The sequence below is a fragment of the Coregonus lavaretus genome, assembly GCF_964263955.1.
Source record: "Coregonus lavaretus genome assembly, chromosome: 38".
NCBI lineage: Eukaryota > Metazoa > Chordata > Actinopteri > Salmoniformes > Salmonidae > Coregonus > Coregonus lavaretus.
In genome coordinates, this window is record NC_140025.1 from 16,449,699 (window position 1) to 16,470,469 (window position 20,771).

General features: G+C 44.5%; 1 protein-coding gene across 4 annotated transcripts in view; it reads right to left on the bottom strand.

The window, feature by feature from the left end:
- Positions 1 to 12,161: 12,161 nt before the first annotated feature.
- LOC311112524 (amyloid-beta A4 protein-like) overlaps positions 12,162 to 20,771 on the bottom strand; it is a 41,313-nt gene continuing 32,703 nt past the window's right edge. For 2 of the 4 annotated variants that reach the window (XM_084155656.1, XM_084155658.1), the window contains 9 exons: positions 19,810 to 19,943; positions 19,330 to 19,404; positions 18,918 to 19,076; positions 18,473 to 18,601; positions 17,967 to 18,066; positions 15,001 to 15,231; positions 14,582 to 14,727; positions 13,673 to 13,819; positions 12,162 to 12,952 (listed from right to left, as the gene is read on the bottom strand). In XM_084155656.1, coding sequence (XP_084011782.1) covers positions 12,851 to 12,952; positions 13,673 to 13,819; positions 14,582 to 14,727; positions 15,001 to 15,231; positions 17,967 to 18,066; positions 18,473 to 18,601; positions 18,918 to 19,076; positions 19,330 to 19,404; positions 19,810 to 19,943 — 1,223 coding nt within the window. In that variant the 3' untranslated portion in view covers positions 12,162 to 12,850. The remainder of the gene's footprint in view (positions 12,953 to 13,672; positions 13,820 to 14,581; positions 14,728 to 15,000; positions 15,232 to 17,966; positions 18,067 to 18,472; positions 18,602 to 18,917; positions 19,077 to 19,329; positions 19,405 to 19,809; positions 19,944 to 20,771) is intronic. The other 2 variants (XM_084155657.1, XM_084155659.1) reach the window with 1 other exon arrangement.

Genomic DNA, 20,771 nt, shown 5'->3' on the forward strand with positions numbered 1-20,771 from the left:
TGCCTGCAGGACCTGCGGGTCCCGACAGAGATCATTGCGGCGCAGTCTGCATTTTTCATGCAGAGGGTGGGAGCGGGCAGTCAGACAGACTACTTAGGGAGGATGTCAGAGACTTAGCAGTGTAGTGCCAGGACAACAACCTCTCCCTCAACGTCAGTTTGACCAATGAGCTGATCGTGGACTATAGGAGAAAGAGGGGACAGCACGCCCCCATCCACATCGATGGAGCTGTTGTGGAGCGGGTCGAGATCTTCAAGCTCCTTGGCGTACACATCACTAAGGACTGAACATGGTCCATACACACCCGCACAGACGTGAAGAGAGCACGGCAGCGGCTCTTCACCTCAGGAGGCTGAAAAGATTTGGCATGGGCCCTCAGATCCTCAAAAAGTTCTACAGCTGCACCATCGAGAGCATCATGACTGGCTTCATCACCACTTGGTATGGCAATTGCAACACCCTTGACCGCAAAGGGCTACAGAGGGTGGTGCGGACAGCCCAGTACATCACTGGGGCCGAACTCCCGGCCATCCAGGACCTCTATATCAGATGGTGTCAAAGGAAGGCCCGAAAAATTGCCAAAGACTCCAGTCACCCAAGCCATAGACTATTCACTCTGCTACCATCCGGCAAATGGTACCAAAGCATCGGCTCTCGGACCAACAGGCTCCAAGACAGCTTCTACCTCCAATCCTTAAGGCTGCTAAATAGCCAGACTGCTAAATAGTCAATTAATGGTACCCAAACTATCTGCACTGACTCTATCTTCCACTGACCCTACGCACAATCACTAGATGTTATATACACTCTACATACACACTCCCTCACACACACTACACTGTCACTCCCACACAAAACCCTCACACATTCACATACACACACACACACACACACACACTTTTACACTCATCATTTGATGCTGCTACACTGTTCTTTATTTTACTCTTATTGTTATCTATCCAGATGCCTAGTCACTTTACCCTGCCTTCATGTACATATCTACCTCAAATACCTCGTACCTCTGCACATTGATCTGGTACTGGTACTCCCTGTATATAGCTCCATTCTTGTGTATTTTATTCCATTGTGTTAGTTACTATGACATTTTTTTATTATTATGTTTAAACTCTGCATTGTTGGGAAAGGTTCGTAAGCAAGCATTTCACTGTAAAGTCTGCACACTTGTATTCGGCGCATGTGATAAATACAAATGTATTTGATTTGAAAATATTTTTTGTTGTCCTGTAGATTATTTGGAAACGGTCCTCTTTCTGCTTTGTATGCGTAGGGGCTCTGCATGGTCAATCCAACGTCTGCAGTGGCCATACAGCATTTAGTGCGATGCAGCCTCCGCAGAAGTCAGAGCATTCATACTTCTTGCGCTTCGCGGAGCAGAGCTGTTGTGAAGGAAGTTGTCAAGGAAGTGAGTTTGTGTTTATACAGGACCTCCTGCCCCCACCTAAGGTCAACCTATCATGTAAATGTGGAGCTATATGGAGCCCTCCGCATTGTTAAGACATTTGGGAGGCGCACAGCGATGCGGTACAGAGCTCGATTTGGCCTCTGCGTGCCCCTAGAGGCTACGCAATTGCGTCAAATCCTCTGTACGGAGCCACTTAATCACAATTCCAGAGCAAGCATAAATTGGCTTTAACAATGCAGACGGCTCTGCATAGCTCCGCATTGACATGATTGGTTGATGGTAGGTAGGGGCGGTACATCCTGTATAAACACAAACTCACTTCCCTGACAACAAAAACATGGATAAACTTTGACAAAAGACTATCAGAACAGCTTCACAAATAAATAACATGTTTATGATACCTCATGTAGGGATTTCAAAGACACAAAAATTAGTTTGAGATAATGGAGATAGATGCGGTAATGAGGATAATGGAATAAATGCAGACCATGGGGAATAGAAGGACGCTGGATTGGATCACGTTCAACAAATCTGATCTAACACAGTGGATATTTGTTAAATCCTTAATGATTTATGTATTGTAACAGGCCCATAATGTGGTTACTAAAATCCGATTTGGATATATTTGGCTGTTTTTGCTGCATAACATTTAGAAGTTGTCCCTTTTCAGGTTTAGAAAAAGTGACTTTTAAATGCTAACTGCCATTCGTATAAACTGGTAGGGTACCAAAAAATGTCTGCAGCATTGAAGGTCCCCAAGAACACAGTGGCCTCCATCATCACACTACAGCTCAGCATTCAACACCATAGTGCCCTCTAAGCTCATCACTAAGCTAAGGATCCTGGGACTAAACACCTCCCTCTGCAACTGGATCCTGGACTTCCTGACGGGCCGCCCCCAGGTGGTAAGGGTAGGTAACAACACATCTGCCACACTGATCCTCAACACGGGGGCCCCTCAGGGGTGCGTGCTCAGTCCCCTCCTGTACTCTCTGTTCACCCATGACTGCATGGCCAGACACGACTCCAACACCATCATTAAGTTTGCCGACGACACAACAGTGGTAGGCCTGATCACCGACAACGATGAGACAGCCTATAGGGAGGAGGTCAGAGATCTGGCCGTGTGGTGCCAGGACAACAACCTCTCCCTCAACGTGACCAAGACAAAGGAGATGATAGTGGACTACAGGAAAAAAAAGAGGACTGAGCACGCCCCCATTCTCATCGACGGGGCTGTAGTGGAACAGGTTGAGAGCTTCAAGTTCCTTGGTGTCCACATCACCAACGAACTATCATGGTCCAAACACACCAAGACAGTCGTGAAGAGGGCACGACAAAGCCTATTCCCCCTCAGGAGACTAAAAAGATTTGGCATGGGTCCTCAGATCCTCAAAAAATTCTACAGCTGCACCATCGAGAGCATCCTGACTGGTTGCATCACCGCCTGGTATGGCAACTGCTTGGCCTCTGACCGCAAGGCACTACAGAGGGTAGTGCGTACGGCCCAGTACATCACTGGGGCAAAGCTCCCTGCCATCCAGGACCTCTATACCAGGCGGTGTCAGAGGAAGGCCCTCAAAATTGTCAAAGACTCCAGCCACCCTAGTCATAGACTGTTCTCTCTGCTACCGCACGGCAAGCGGTACCGGAGTGCCAAGTCTAGGTCCAAAAGACTTCTCAACAGCTTCTACCCCCAAGCCATAAGACTCCTGAACAGCTAATCATGGCTACCCGGACTATTTGCACTGCCCCCCCACCCCATCCTTTTTACGCTGCTGCTACTCTGTTAAGTATTTATGCATAGTCACTTTAACTCTACCCACATGTACATATTACCTCAACTACCTCAACTAGCCGGTGCCCCCGCACATTGACTCTGCAACGGTACCCCCCTGTATATATAGCCTCCCTACTGTCACTTTATTTTACTGTATATATAGCCTCCCTACTGTCACTTTATTTTACTTCTGCTCTTTTTTTTCTCAACACTTTTTTTGTTGTTGTTTTATTCTTACTTTTTTTGTTTAAAATAAATGCACTGTTGGTTAAGGGCTGTAAGTAAGCATTTCACTGTAATGTCTGCACCTGTTGTATTCGGCGCATGTGACCAATAAAATTTGATTTGATTTGATTCTTAAATGGAAGAAGTTTGGAACCACCAAGACTTCCTAGAGCTGGCCACCCGGCCAAACTGAGCAATCGGGGGAGAAGGACCAAGAACCCGATGGTCACTCTGACAGAGCTCAAGAGTTCCTCTGTGGAGATGGGAGAACCTTCCAGAAGGACAACCATCTCTGCAGCACTCCACCAATCAGGCCTTTATGGTAGAGTGGTCAGACTGAAGCCACTCCTCAGTAAAAGGCACATGACAGCCCACTTGGAGTTTGCCAAAAGGCACCTTAAGACTCTCAGAACATGAGAAACAAGATTCTCTGGTCTGATGAAACCAAGATTGAACTCTTTGGCCTGAATGCCAAGCGTCACGTCTGGAGGAAACCTGGCACCATCCCTACAGTGAAGCATGGTGGTGGCAGCATCATGCTGTGGGGATGTTTTTCAGCGGCAGGGACTGGGAGACTAGTCAGGATCGAGGAAAAGATGAAAGGAGCAAAGTAGAGAGAGAGATCCTTGATGAAAACATGCTCCAGAGTGCTCAGGACCTCAGACTGGGGCAAAGATTCACCTTCCAACAGGACAATGACCCTAATCACACAGCCAAGACAAAGCAGGAGTGGCTTTGGGACAAGTCTCTGAATGTCCTTGGGTGGCCCAGCCAGAGTCCGGACTTGAACCCGATTGAACATATCTGGAGAGACCTGAAAATAGCTGTGCAGCAACGCTTCCCATCCAACCTGACAGAGCTAGAGAGGATATGCAGAGAAGAATGGGAGAAACTCCCCAAATACAGGTGTGCCAAGCTTGTAGCATCTTACCCAAGAAGACTCAAGGCCTTAATCAAAGGTGCTTCAACAAAGTATTGACTAAAGGGTCTGAATACTTATGTAAATGTGATATTTCAGTTCTTAATTTATAATTAATTTGCAAAAACATCTAAAAACCTATTTTTGCTTTGTCATTATGGGGTATTGGGTGTAGATTGATGAGGAGAAAAAATCAATTTAATCCATTTTAGAATAAGGCTGTAACGTAACAAAATGTGGAAAAAGTCAAGGGGTCTGAATACTTTCCGAATGCACTGTGTATGGAGCTCTGCGGAGCCCTCCGCATTGTTACACAATTTGGGAGGCGCACAGCGATGCGGTACAGAGCTCGATTTGGTGTTGCATCACACCCTCCATACTGAGCCTCCGGGTCTCATTGCAAAGAGCAAGCATAAATTGGCTTTACCTCAGTCCTCTACTGTTTTTAATGTACATCTGTGATATTTATTACCCCCACCCAAGAGAGGGACATGTGGCCCAGTTTGCAGATGATCTCTGTTATTGGGCCTCTGTTATTGGGCCTTTGCCTATGCTGGAAAAAAGCTACAGAGCAGCATAACAGAGATCGAGAACTGAGCCTATCAGTGATGGGTCAAGCTCAACCCCCTGAAGACCCAGTGCTTACTCTTCTCCAGAAACCCCAAAAGAACCAAGCAAGTGCACCTTAAACTGTATGGACAGGCACTCCAGACGACCCCAACGGCTAAGTTCCTTGGGGTCACATTTCAAGAAAACATGTCCTGGAGTGCCCACACGGAGTGCATGGAGAAGGAGGGAAGGAAGTGAATGAACCACCTGAGGGTACTCTGCAGAAGGAAAGGAGGAGGCACGCCTGGAACAGCCATCAGAGTGTACCAGAGCTACATCCCGCCACTCTTTGAGTATGCTACACAAGCCTGGTGTAACGTGGGGAGGTCTCATGTCAGACTATTCAAAACTTTGCCATCAAGATGGCATACAGACTCCCCACGTACACAAACACACACTACATACATTAACTTTCAGGATTGAGAACAGTAGAGGAGAGGATGGCTGTTCTGGGGCGCAGGTTTACCCTCAGGTTGGTGGACAATCCATCTCTGAAACCCATGATTCGGGAGGAACAAGCTGACCGCCCAGATTTTTATCCAGCACCCTCCTCTCCATGCTTCTTAAATATTGAGCATATCACTTTTAAAACCATTTTAGAGTGGATATCTGATGCATTTTATTGTGATTTTATCCACTCTTACTCCCGCTGATAGGTACTTCAATAGAAGCTGACATTTTAACAACCTAAACGCCAGTTTTACTGCACTTGAAATCCATTAAAGTTTTTTAAAAATCATATCAAGTTGAGAAAAAAAGAAAATAAAGAAAGGAGAACTGGACCACCCCCTCCGCCTTGTGCCTTGCCAAACCTGACCTTCACCAGACCGATACATGGAGAAGACGGATAGAAGAGGGCATGAAGCCCTGAGATGTCCCTACCAGTCCCAAAGTTCGTCGCCTCCTAGTTGGGCGTGCAAGATCAAGTGAGTCTAATAGGATATGTGTGGTCTCATTGAAATAGAGTAGGCTGCCTATGCATTGGCGGAGAATCACGTGGCAGTTATATTTCCAAGGAAATTACCTTAAATATTAGTAGAATATAGTTTACTACAATGTCTGTAAATAAATATTGATCATGGGAAAAGTGTAGGGCGCTCAACCAATGTGAGTCAAGGTGCAATCAAAAAAAGTATCATAATTGAAAAGGAAAACGCGTGCACAGGACACCATGGTGAGAGAGTGTTGCGTCTTTTCATTTTAAATAAATATTGATTACCCGTTGATTTGTCTCGGCCTGCAAATCGTCCTCCTAAAAGGTAGGATATATCCTATATGCAAAATAGAAAGTGCAAGTGACCGCTGTCATCCTTCTTGCTGCTTCAAGTTCAGTAGCCATAGGCCTACTTGCGAGATCAGGGGCGTGTGTGGTCTCAATTAAATAGAGTAGGCTATAGCCTATTTAATACACATATACAGTCATGGTCAAACGTTTTGAGAATGACACGAGTATTGGTCTTCACAAAGTTTGCTACTTCAGTGTTTTTAGATATTTTTGTCAGATGTTACTATGGTATACTGAAGTATAATTACAAGCATTCCATAAGTGTCAAAGGCTTTTATTGACAATTACATTAAGTTTATGCAAAGAGTCAATATTTGCAGTGTTGACCCTTCTTTTTCAAGACCTCTGCAATCCGCCCTGGCATGCTGTCAATTAACTTCTGGGCCACATCCTGACTGATGGCAGCCCATTCTTGCATAATCAATGCTTGGAGTTTGTCAGAATTTGTGGGTTTTTGTTTGTCCACCCGCTTCTTGAGGATTGAACATAAGTTCTCAATGGGATTAAGGTCTGGGGAGTTTCCTGGCCATGGACCCAAAATGTCGATGTTTTGTTCCCCGAGCCACTTAGTTATCACTTTTGCCTTATGGCAAGGTGCGCCATCATGCTGGAAAAGGCATTGTTCGTCACCAAACTGTTCTTGGATGGTTGGGAGAAGTTGCTCTCGGAGGATGTGTTGGTACCATTCTTTATTCATGGCTGTGTTCTTAGGCAAAATTGTGAGTGAGCCCACTCCCTTGGCTGAGAAGCAACCCCACACATGAATGGTCTCAGGATGCTTTACTGTTGGCATGACACAGGACTGATGGTAGCGCTCACCTTGTCTTCTCCGGACAAGCTTTTTTCCGGATGCCCCAAACAATCGGAAAGGGGATTCATCCGAGAAAATTACTATACCCCAATCCTCAGAAGTCCAATCCCTGTACCTTTTGCAGAATATCAGTCTGTACCTGATGTTTTTCCTGGAGTGAAGTGGCTTCCTCGCTGCCCTTCTTGACACCAGGCCATCCTCCAAAAGTATTCGCGTCACTGTGCGTGCAGATGCACTCACACCTGCCTGCTGCCATTCCTGAGCAAGCTCTGCACTGGTGGTGCCCCGATCCCGCAACTGAATCAACTTTAGGAGATGGTCCTGGCACTTGCTGGACTTTCTTGGGCACCCTGAAGCCTTCTTCACAACAATTGAACCTCTCTCCTTGAAGTTCTTGATGATCCGATAAATGATTGATTTAGGTGCAATCTTACAAGCAGCAATATCCTTGCCTGTGAAGCCCTTTTTTTGCAAAGCAATGATGACGGCACGTGTTTCCTTGCAGGTAACCATGGTTAACAGTGGAAGAACAATGATTTCAAGCACCACCCTCCTTTTAAAGCTTCCAGTCTGTTACTCTAACTCAATCAGCATGACAGAGTGATCTCCAGCCTTGTCCTCGTCAACACTCTCACCTGTGTTAACGAGATAATCACTGACATGATGTCAACTGGTCCTTTTGTGGCAGGGCTGAAATGCAGTGGAAATGTTTTTTTGGGATTAAGTTCATTTTCATGGCAAAGAGGGACTTTGCAATTAATTGCAATTCATTTGATCACTCTTCATAACATTCTGAGGCAGCAGACTTGGTGAAAATTAATGTGTGTGTCATTCTCAAAACGTTTGACCACGACTGTACTCTGCGTTGCGTCATTCATAAGAACACCCCTTAGCCATGGTATATTGGCCATATACTACACCCCTTCTGGCCTTATTGCTTAAATATACAGTGAGCTCCAAAAGTATTGGGACAGTGACACATTTGTTGTTGTTTTGGCTCTGTACTCCAGCACTTTGGATTTGAAATGATACAATGACTATGGGGTTAAAGTGCAGACTGTCAGCTTTAATTTGAGTGTATTTTCATCCATATCAGGTGAACCATTTAGAAATTACTGCCCTTTTGTACATAGTCCCCCCATTTTAGAGAACTAAAAGTATTGGGACAAATTCACTTATATGTGTATTAAAGTAGTCAAAAGTTTAGTATTTGGTCCCATATTCCTAGCACGCAATGATTACATCAAGCTTGTGACTATACAAACTTGTTGGATGCAGTTTCTGTTTGTTTCGGTTGTGTTTCAGATTAATTTGTGCCCAATAGTAATGAATGGTAAATAATGTATTGTGTAATTTTGGAGTCACTTTTATTGTAAATAAGAATAGATAATGTTTCTAAACACTTCTACATTAATGTGATTATGGATAGTCCTGAATGAATCGTGAATGAATGAGAACGTTACAGACGCACAAATATTTCCCCAAAATGCAAACCTCCCCTGTTATTGTAATGGGGAGAGGTTAGCATGTCTTGGGGGTATGATCAGTGGCGATTTTAGCATGTTAATCTTGGTGGGGCAAACTCAAAAACCATTTTTTAGATGCATGCCAGCAAAGCCACAACACTAAACAATACATTAATTGCACTAAAACAATGACAAACCGTTCCCACAAACTGTTAGGGTCTACATATTGCTGTCCCAACAGCAGAACTTTATTTTCAGCACCATGGAGTAAATCCTTTCCACCACTACACCTGGCTATCAGCGGAGCCTTGTCTGGCAGGGAAACAGTTAATTTAGACTCATTTGCTGCCTTTTTAAAAAACATAGCTGATATGGCTGACTTGCTTAATGTGTTTAACAAATGTGGTGACAATTGAGACTATGACATAAGGGAAGGACGAGCGGATAAGAGGCAATCCGTAATTTCGATTAAGACATTAATGAGCGAGCTAGGATGGACGTAGTCAATATAACTACTTGTTCAGCACTTTTTAAATGTACAGCGGCAGAATTCAGAACATGGGCCATTCTTACAGTATTCTCCCTGAACACCAAGTCAGAACTGTAGGATAAATAAAGGGGGCATATAAGCAGACAATGAAAGCTCTTACAATATTAAATGATTACATTTCTCTAAAACAGGCTATAGGCTACATGTGCACCACCAAGTCAGAACAGTAGGCTAAGTTATGAGGGGGAAAGGGACCAAATTATTAGGGTGAGGCACATGGGCTACTAACAGCTTACTACACAACATACACTTTGTATTACTTTATTAGCTACAGTATACATATCTCCCTGGCATATTACATAATTTATGCAGCAGCATAAAATACATTTTTGGACTCAACTTGAGTTCCCAGTTGTCTTGAACTCACTGAAGTCTGAGATTTCCCAGTTACGAGTTTCCAGTTGTTTGAACGGGCAGAAGTCATGCTGGATTGACAGCATGGCCAATGTATTCAACCTTTTTCTGGCCCATGGTCTTGCATGTGAATGTTTATCATTTTAAGCTTGGAAAAAAGACCCTTAAACCCAGACTTGGACCACATACCCAGTCCACTGAATAGTAGGCTAGTGATTGTCTTGCAATGCTTGCAGTTAGCCACTGATTCCTTCAAAACCGCTCATTGTTGAATTTGCGATTTCCAACTTGTTGTGTAATATTTATGTCCAATGGCCGATGAGTACCGATACGTTTTATCTATCATTTCTCTTCATATGACAAGGATTGAAAAGGATTTGCCAGTAGATTGTCGACTTGATTCATGATGACTGCTTGCTAGCTAAGATTGTGAAAGTATGATGTTGACATGGTCAGTCCAATCAAAGCTACGGTAGATAGATAGATATGTGATTTGACGTCATTTTATCTGTGGCCAATGACCTTGAGCCTTCTTGGATGGGCAATTCTAATGTATATCTATGGCAGCACCCAAGGGGCTTGAATTTTCGAGCTCTCCTTGTAGATGTTGCGGTGACGTAGTGTCCCCATGAGTGACAGAACACTAAGCCAATCACCGCGCAACTAGAGAACATTACCAACCCCTACGCTCCGTATTTTCAGCTGGCTGCCCCACCACCACAGAAAGCACTGAGCTAGGCTGAAACACCTGCATTTTGGAGCTGCCTTCCTCAAGAAAGCAAAAAGGAGACCATGTTTGTATGCGTCTTTATTAACTCAATGATTATTTTATATTTTACATTGTTTGCAAACTGATATGTGACACGTATTAATGCCAAAATAACATGCAAAACAGGCCACACATTTATTTTATTTTAGCTAAACAGGTGGGGCTCTGCCTCAATGACTGTTCGCCACTGGGTATATTATTTGTGCATCTGTAACTTTCTCACTCATCATTATTCACGATTCATTCAGGACTATCCGTAATCATGTTACTTTGCGTTACATAGGGTGCCTTGCAATATATAAAAAGAGCCAATAGTGTACCATATAAGTCCACAGGTACAAAACGGTACGTTTAGAAAATATACACTTTTAGGGTACCACCACAGTGATAAAGCCATCTGTTCCTTTTAAGTGGCAAAAATGTACCTCTTCTCTATATCAAGTCCCTCACGTGTACACAACTCTTTGCGAGACCAATTTTGACACCAATGGAGCAAATTCAGGGAGAAGCCCAGACCAGGACTCAAACCTGGGTCCTGCGATTGTCAAGCCAACACGCTAACCATTACGCCAAGAGGTCTTTACCTCTTGACAAGGTCGCTCAGTGTTGCGGTCACTACAATATTAATTACAGCTCAATTCTAATGGGCTTTGACAGTAGTGAAAATAGCCATGACTCAGTGAGAGCTGTATGTACATTCAAAACTTTATTTATGGAATAGTGTAGAAAGCGTTTTTTCCAGTCAAAGCAAATGGCTTGCACAATTACACACAGTGGAAATAAAGCCACAGAGAAAGAAAAAGAAACCCTGCTCTCTCTAACTCTATACTGCCTTATTCTGGCTATAGTGAGGTAATGCACCCTCTGAAAACCCAAGCAAAGGACTGACTCACCTGCAGCAGTGTGTGATGCACACAGCTCTACACGCCACCAAAACACTGCCTTACCTCCTCTAGTACTGTGTCGCAAAATGGCACCCTATGCCCGGCCTATATTTTGCACTACTCCTCACTGAAACTGTAGTCCATCCAATGACTTGCTTTATAGGCCATGGTAGAGGTCGTCGTATGGCTGGCTCTAGACAAGTGCTTGAGAGAGGTGAGTAGCATGCCTGAAATAGGGGAAAGAGGGGAGGAGGGGGTTGTAAATTCATTTTACTGACTGCCTGTGACTATCCATCTGGAACAGCTAGTAATTCCCTCTACCTCTTCCTCATTCCTTCTCTCCATCTTTCACATGCACACCCCCCTGCACTGATCCTGTTCTGTTTCTAGTCTCAACAGCGAGAGAAAGAGAGAAGGATGAGCCGAAGGAAGAAAGGAACAGATTGGGAAGAGTAAGTAAGCCCAAAATGGTCTTGGATTGTTCTTATATATCACAAACAATGTACAGAGAAGAGCGTTGTTTATTTCTGCGGAAACATAGAACCGGAACAAAAACGCTAACTAGACTGGAGAACACACAGAATCATCCACCCCCCTCCCTCGTCCGGAACCGGCCTTCCCGCCACATACCCCTATCTTTAAAAAACACACGACAACATGAAATCAAAAAAAAGAAATCAACAATTAAATAGGACTGATTCCTAAAGTCTGCAAACGCAATAGGATGCCAACGCAATAGGATGCCAACGCAATAAACTAAAGATAATAATCACAATTATATAATAATAATAATAATAATAATAATATACACATACGGATCAAGCCAGCCCCCCGCAGTTTTAGGAACATAGCATGGTTAAAATAAAAAAAGAAGAAACTTTTAAATCCAAAAAGCACAGATCTCTCTTACAGTGTATTTAACATGATATCCAAGCAGAGAGCCCATTCACCGAGATTCATATATATTTTTTATCCAATGTCATTTAAGTCACGTGATCACGAGAAAGATACTAAATGTATAATCCTGCTAGAATGATAGTCTCTACGTGAGAATCTCTCTGGAGACTCAAAGATCTTTTTTGTTTTCAATAATAACCCCGTCGTAATTTTTGTCATCATGCACTAAAACAGGAACAGCTACTTTGTTACATTACACATAATTTAAAAAAGGACTTGTTTTTTTCTCTTTACATATGATTTTTTTGATTTGATTTTTTAATTTATTTTTTGAAAAACAAAACCGGAAACGATAGAATAACTAAAATAAAGAGCTCATTCAGAGTACATCATCATCATTATCATCATTCTAGCCTTGTGTGACCTAACGCAGCACAGCTGTCATAAGAATGCACAGAGAAGGAAAGAGGGAGGAAGGAAGGATAGATGGAGAGGAGGAGAGGAGGCTTCATTGACCCATAGACCTCACCTATTCCCCAGTGTATAGAGAGAATGCAGTAGTGTAGGGTTGGGGACAGTGTGGCTGGCAATACAGCCAGAGAATGCCCCCTTAAATAACACTGGTCTGGAGTCAGATCTACCTACCCAAGTCCATACCTCAACTCATTCCAAGTCAAAAACTAAAAACTGACTCTGGACCAGTGTTGAAGGGGACAGTCTCCATCTACACCAGGAGTGATAGTGGTGCCTGGTTCCAACCTGCACTGCTTGAGGGTAAGATAGGGTTTGTTTGGGGTGGGGATAGGGTTAAGGGCGTGGGGGTGTGGAGGGTTAGAGGGGTTGGGTAGTGGTCAAGAGGGTGAGGGGTTTGTCATTCCTCAGTTCTGCATCTGCTCGAAAAACTTGTAGGTGGGGTTCTCATAGCCGTTCTGCTGCATCTTGGACAGGTGGCGCTCCTCAGGGGTGACTGCTGCATCCACCTGGAGAACAGAGAGAGATGTGTTACACACAAAAATAAGGTATGTCCTCGTACACCGGGGTGTCAAAGTCATTCCACGGAGGACCGAGTGTCTGCAGGTTTTTGTTTTTTCCTTTCAATTAAGACCTAGACAACCAGGTGAGGGGAGTTCCTTAATAATTAGTTACTTTAATTAATCAATCCAGAACAAGGGGGAAGCGAAAACCCACAGACACTCGTCCCTTAGTGGAATGAGTTTGACACGTGTCGTACACTATTCTGGTTCTTTTTTTTTGTTGAACGAGTGGGGGCGGTTCCCACTCCTTACATGTTTACTGATAGACAGTGGGACGGATTCGTACCCATGCCGACACGGTACATGTACATTGTTTAGATAGAAGTCTTAAACAAACTCATAAACAATAGAAATAGAGACAAAGGAAACACTGAGCCAAAGTCAATAACAGTACACACATAGCATATATTTTACTATCCTTGTGGCGACCTAAAATTGATTTCCATTCAAAATCCTATTTTCCTAACCATAAACCTAACCCTACCTCCTAACCCTAAATTCTAACCCCTTTTGTAACCCTAAACCTAACCCCTAAGCCTAAAATAGCCTTTGTCCTCGTAGGAGAATTTCCCTTGTTTCACTATCCTTGTGGGGATGTTTTGGGGATTTCCGGTACCCACTAGCATAGTAATACAAGCCCACACACACATCTCCTCTACCCCTCACCTCGATGACTCCGTGGTGGATGGACGTGTACTGCTTCTTCCTCAGCATCACCAGGGTGATGACGATGACGGTCGCTATGACGATGCCTCCCACCATCAGCCCGATGATGGCGCCCTTGTTAGAGCCGACATCCTCGGCGAAGAACACCTAGAGAGAGGAGAGAGAGACAGAGGGAGATGGAAAGAGAGAGGGACTGTAAATCACAATGCACAACCAATCACAAACACTGACTGGATTTAAGGAGGCAGATCTGGGGTCAGGAGTACAAGGCATTAAGGTGAAATTAAGTTGGAGTAGGAATGGGGCTGAATACAAAAGACATGATTTGTAATCTAACGTTAGGACTACTGTTTAGGTGTTAAAGAGGCCGCGGTAAAGTTGAGGGGGTTTGGGATTAAGGTTCAGAGTTACATTATCGAGGGATTTTAGAGGTAAGCTTAAAGCTATGTTATGATATGTTATACAAGATTAATGTTACATAATAATAGTTTCCTTATTTAATGAGGAAAATTACTAAATATATAAGAGATTTAATTGGGCACCAATTATTGTGTGTGTGGTGTGTGTTGTGTTTTCAATTCCAGACAGTGTTCATCTGAGGACAATTATAAATTAGTGCTGGTGTGAAACGAACATCCTGGCATCAGACGCCAGTTACCAACCCTGGTCGTCTCGGCAGGCCTTGGTTACCATGGCATTAGTAAGTTGGCCACAGGGACACGGTCAGCCAATACATATGGATAGACATATGGATATACCCATATGGGTATGGATTCGGTCATGGATATGTCTGGGATAACTCCAGGATGCTTGTATCTGTGGCCATTTATGAAAAGAGTGCAAATGTACAAAATGGAGTGGTGTGTGTACCAGCTTTGGTGGTATGTGTATGTGTGTGCGTGTAGATACCAGTTTCTGGTGGTGCACTTCGAATCCGGTGCTGTGCCTCTCCTCTGCCTCCATCCTGAGCTCAGGGATCTCCTCTGGCTTCAGACCAGACACTGGTCGTGTTGGAAAACCTCTATCAGGAATAGGGCGGGCATCCACATGCTCGACTAGGGAGAGAGAAAGTGAAAAGGGAGGATGAGTATCTTCTTAACATAGTTTCGCTTTGATGTCATCCCTTTCAAGACCCTGACAGCTGTCTACAATCAGTTATGGATTCGGTACATTTAATGTGTAGTTATGTTTATAACATGGTGGTATGTATAGTACACCTACCCTGGTTCTGTCTGTTCTCACCCTGATTCTGGGTGTATACTCTGGTAGTCTGTACTATACCTATCCTGATTCTGGGTGTATTGATCATAGCTTTAGGGCACACCTACCCTGGTTATCGGTGTTGACCTGGTTGAAGCTCTCGGGGTGGATGAAGCCCAGTCCGTCCAGACCCATGCCCAGGTCCAGGCTCTCTTCCTGGGGCAGCAGGTCCAGGGTGGCCCTGGTGCTGTCTGGAAGACTGTCGGGCATCAGGGCGTCGTTGCCGTAGCTCACCCGCACGTCACTCTGCAGGTTGGACAGCTGCTGGGCCATCTCTTCCTGCTCCTTCTGCAGCAACTCTGGAGAGAGGGAAGGAGAGAAGGAGGGGAGGAGGAGATGGAGAAGAAAAAGGTGGGGAAAGAGGGGGAATGACAGATAAAGAAAAAGGTGTGGGGAGAGAGGGAGGGGAAAAGATGGAGGAAGAGAATAAGGTGGGAGAAAGGAGAGGAAATAGAAACGGGGGGAGAGGGTGAAGGACAGCAGCAGAGAGAGAGATGATAAGAATAGAAAGGGGAGGATGGAAGGTGTAAGAAACAAGGAGAAACAAGGGTAGAGAGGGAGAAAAGGAGAGAAAACGTCAACGCTGTTGCAGTGGAGTGGGAAATGACTAACTGAACCGTTACCATTATTTATTAGTACATAAAAAGACAAGACAACAATAAAATAGGATCACTAGAATATGGATGCGTCCCAAATAGCACCCTATTTCCTATATACAGTGGCTTGCGAAAGTATTCACACCCCTTGGCATTTTTCCTATTTTGTTGCCTTACAACCTGGAATTAAAATGGATTTTTTTGGGGTTTGTATCATTTGATTTAAACATGCCTACCACTTTGAAGATACAACATATTTTTTTGTTGTTGAAACAAACAAGAAATAAGACAAAAAAACAGAACACTTGAGCATGCATAACTATTCACCCCCCCAAAGTCAATACTTTGTAGAGACACCTTTTGCAGCAATTACAGCTGCAAGTCTCTTGGGGTATGTCTCTATAAGCTTGGCACATCTAGCCACTGGGATTTTTGCCCATTCTTCAAGGCAAAACTGCTCCAGCTCCTTCAAGTTGGATGGGTTCCGCTGGTGTACAGCAATCTTTAAGTCATACCACAGATTCTCAATTGGATTGAGGTCTGGGCTTTGACTAGGCCATTCCAAGACATTTAAATGTTTCCCCTTAAACCACTCGAGTGTTGCTTTAGCAGTATGCTTAGGGTCATTGTCCTGCTGGAAGGTGAACCTCCGTCCCAGTCTCAAATCTCTGGAAGACTGAAACAGGTTTCCCCTAAGAATTTCCCTGTATTTAGCGCCATCCATCATTCCTTCAGTTCTGACCAGTTTCCCAGTCCCTGCCGATGGAAAAACATCCCCACAGCATGATGTTGCCACCACCATGCTTCACTGTGGGGATGGTGTTCTCGGGGTGATGAGAGGTGTTGGGTTTGCGCCAGACATAGCGTTTTCCTTGATGGCCAAAAAGCTCAATTTTAGTCTCATCTGATCAGAGTACCTTCTTCCATATATTTGGGGAGTCTCCCACATGCCTTTTGGCGAACACCAAATGTGTTTGCTTATGTTTTTATTTGAGCAATGGCTTTTTTCTGGCCACTCTTCCGTAAAGCCCAGCTCTGTGGAGTATACAGCTTAAAAGTGGTCCTATGGACAGAGCTTTGCAGCTCCTTCAGGGTTATCTTTGGTCTCTTTGTTGTCTCTCTGATTAATGCCCTCCTTGCCTGGTCTGTGAGTTTTGGTGGGTGGCCCTCTCTTGGCAGGTTTGTTGTGGTGCCATATTCTTTCCATTTTTTTATAATGGATTTAAATGGTGCTCCATGGGATGTTCAAAGTTTCAGATATTTCTTTATAACCCAACCCTGATCTGTACTTCTCCACAACTTTGTCCCTGACCTGTTTGGAGAGCTCCTTGGTCTTCATGGTGCCGCTTGCTTGGTGGTGCCCCTTGCTTAGTGGTGTTGCAGACTCTGGGGCCTTTCAGAACAGGTGTATATATACACTGAGATCATGTGACAGATCATGTGACACTTAGATTGCACACAGGTGGACTTTATTTAACTAATTCTGTGACTTCTGAAGGTAATTGGTTGCACCAGATCTTATTTAGGGGCTTCATAGCAAAGGGGGTGAATACATATGCACGCACCACTTTTCCGTTATTAATTCTTTTGAATTTTTTGAAACCAGTTTTTTTTTTCATTCCACTTCACCAATTTGGACTATTTTGTGTATGTCCATTACATGAAATCCAAATAAAAATCCATTTAAATTACAGGTTGTAATGGAACAAAATAGGAACAACGCCAAGGGGGATGAATACGTTTGCAAGGCCCTGGTCCAAAGTAGTACGCTATAAAGGGAAAATGGTGCCATTTGGGACGCACACTATGTGTGAGAGGCCAAAAAGGTAATATGGGCAATGCCATTACATTCCAAAGGAGTGTGTAACGCGTATTGACTTAAAGTGTGCGTCCCAAATGTCACCCTATTCCCTATATAGTGCACTGCTTTTGACTAGGGCCCATAGCATGCACTTCACTTTGAAACACAAGGTCGCTCTCTGTTCTCATTTGTTTTAAATACAGGAGAAAAGCAAACCAATGTCTGTGTTGCTGGGAGGCGGTGTGTGTGTGTGCACAGAGGGCAGGGGAGCAGCCTGAGAGGAGGGGAAACTAGACAGAGTCTGAGATTGACTCAGACACAGATGGCTCGGTGACGCACACAACTCAAGACCCAGACAAACACAGACAGAGTGAGGGAGGGAGTGGGAAGGAGAAGGGAGGGAGAGGTTATAGTTATTGATTTGATGGAGGAGAGAATTGAGGAATGTCATGATGTTACAGTGGGGAGAACAAGTATTTGATACACTGCCGATTTTGCAGGTTTTCCTACTTACTTGCTTGGTGACAGTGTGGATGAGGGAAGGTTACTGGTTCATATCAGTTAATGCTTGCACACAGACCTGGTCAACCTTTACCTGGTTAATTAAAGGAGAGATGAGACTGAAAATAACACTCACCAACTTGGTCCTGGATGTCGTCGGCCACTCCCGGCACCTTGTAGAGCAGACCCAGGGACTGGTTCATCCTCTCCTCAATCACACGCAGGTGGGTCAGTACCTACAAGTACATTTTAATGCTATTTAATACAAGCTATCTTCTGTGAGCCATACACTGTACATGTCAGGAGGTTACCAAAATACCCTTCAGAGGTGTATTGGTGTTTGTGCGTGTGAGCATGTTTGGGCTTGGTGGTGGATGAGAAATGTTGCTTCTAGGTTTATTATTTTATTTGGTACAAATGGCAAATATTGTGTTGTTTCTGCACTGGAGAGGAGTAGAAGGCACTCAACCAACGTGAGACGAGGTGCATACAAAAAGTAATAAGAGCATCAATAAATATCATTATTTATCTAATTCGTTCAAATCAAATTGTTTCGGCCTTCTATGGCCTTCATGAGAATGACAACAAAATCACTGTCACCACGTAAAACACATTAAAATGTGGGCTTAGTGGGCTTATTACCTGGGGTCGGATCTGTGCGGCCTTCTTGGGGTCGACCATGCGGACGTGCTCAAAGTGTTTAAGGGTGTGCTGTCTGTCCTTCTGTTCTGCACGGACATACTTCTTCAATAGGCTGAACACATGACGAGGCTAGAGAGAAAGAGGGGGGGGTAGAGGGAGAGAGAGAAGAAGAAAGGGAAAAAAGGGAGAGAGCGTCAGAAAGTCGGTCTGTGTGTGGGAGGAGTAGGACTATGGTAGGATGATCCATATGTACTGTATGTGTCTGTATATGTCTGCATAGTGTGTATGTGTCCCTACCCTGGGTGGCTGGGCCTGCAGGGCAGTTAGGTGGCTCTACAGGGCCAGGCAACAATGTGTGTATGTCTGTACTCTCTACCTGTGTGTGTGTGTGTGTGTGTACTCTCTACCTGTGTGTATACTCTGTTACTATGTACTCTCTATCTACCCTGGGTGGTTCGGCCTGCAGGGAGGTCAGGTAGCTCTCCAGGGCCAGGCGGCGGCGGTCATTGAGCAGGGCCTCGACCCGGGCCATGTGGGTCTCAACCAGCTGCTGCCTCTCACTGGCTGCCTCCTGCTCCAGGGCCTCAACCTTCTCCTGGAAACGCTGTGTGATACACACACACACATTATTATACTATGCAACATGACACACAAATGTAATACACATGATACATTCATGATAAGACACACTTATATACAGTATATGATACACACACAAATTAAATTATAGACAGAGTCCCTACCACCACCACGCTATTTTCAAATATTCAGCTCCTACACTCAAGACACACACCTATGACATTGACAGTCGCTGATTTAGCATTTATTAATATGTTTGAGTATCCTTTGTGTCTGACCTGGATGACAGCCTTCTTATCAGCACGAGGTAGACTCTTGGCCTCCCTCTCTGCCTCCTCCCACTCCCTCATCACCTACAAGAAGAAAGACAGGTTACTGCTGTATCCAACCCCTTCCCCTCCCTACCCTTCCTTCCCTGTGGCTACGTTCATACATGGTATTTTCACCTCAACAGTGTCTTTGCTTCCTTCTCTCTCCACCCTCCCCAACCTCACCCCTTCTCCATCCTCCCTCCCGCCTTCCACTCTCAACACCTCTCTTTATCTCTCCTTCCCTCCCCCCTCCCTCTTCTTCACCCCTCCCTCCCCCTTCTTCACCCATCCCTCCCCCTTCCCTCTTCTTCACCCCTCCCTCCCCCTTCTTCACCCATCCCTCCCCCTTCCTCTCTCAACCCCTCTCTTCCTCTCTCCCCCCCTCTTCACCCCCTCCGTCCCCCTTTGCCCCTCCCTTCTCTGCCCTTCTCTCTTCCTCTCTCCTACCTGGGACATCCTCTCACGGTGTTTGGCCTCCAGACTCTCCTTGGCCTTGGCAAAGTGGGCGTGTTCGTTGTCATCCCCGGGCGTCTCCAGGTAACGGTCCACGGCATCGGGAGGGCTGGGGGTGGCGGTGGGCACTGGGTGGTGGAGGGGGGAGAGATGGGGATGAGATGGAGAGAAATTGAGAAAATTACTCTTACAATCTGGTCTTCAGATAACCCCATCTTTCCTTCACCTCCCCCGCATCCCTTTTTCTATGTTTCTTCTTACATTGCTTTCCTCCTCAAAATCCAGACCATTTTATCCAGAGTGACTTACGATAAGTGCTTTCAGATTATTTGATTTGATTGAAATAAGGATCCGGAGGCAGTAATATAACACCAATAAACAAAGTAAAAAGACAGAAGATCCAAACTACCAACACCATGTAGCAGGTCCATAACAGCAGACACTAAAGCAAGATGATTAATAACATTAGTGTTAGTAACAACAGGTTGGTTAGTGATTCATCGAGTGAGTGAACGAGAGTAAACAATACAGACAGAGTGAAAAAGCAGAGAAGTGTGCGTTTGAAGGGTGGCTGGTGTCTCTGTGTGCGTGTGTCCTGGTTGGAGGAATCCAGATTTCCTGCTTATTCCCTCCTGATTCCAGGAATCTTCCAACTGTGAATTCTGCAAAACCTTGGTATTTTGGGAAAGTTACCAGAATTCTTTTAACATAGTCTCTTCCATTAATGTGACTGCCATAGACACTCCAAGTCATTTAGATGTTTGATTAGAATCCTCTCTAGAATGGAGTTACTTTATCAATTCCCCCATTTATTCTACTACAGAAGAACCTACTAAAAAGCTGTTATGCCTTAAGGCTGGGATACCTTGCATGACCTGTATCTATCGGTTTGACATTAAAAAGTAAATCGCTTTCATTTATGTAATATTCTGAGCGTAATGAGGTTGTAAAATATC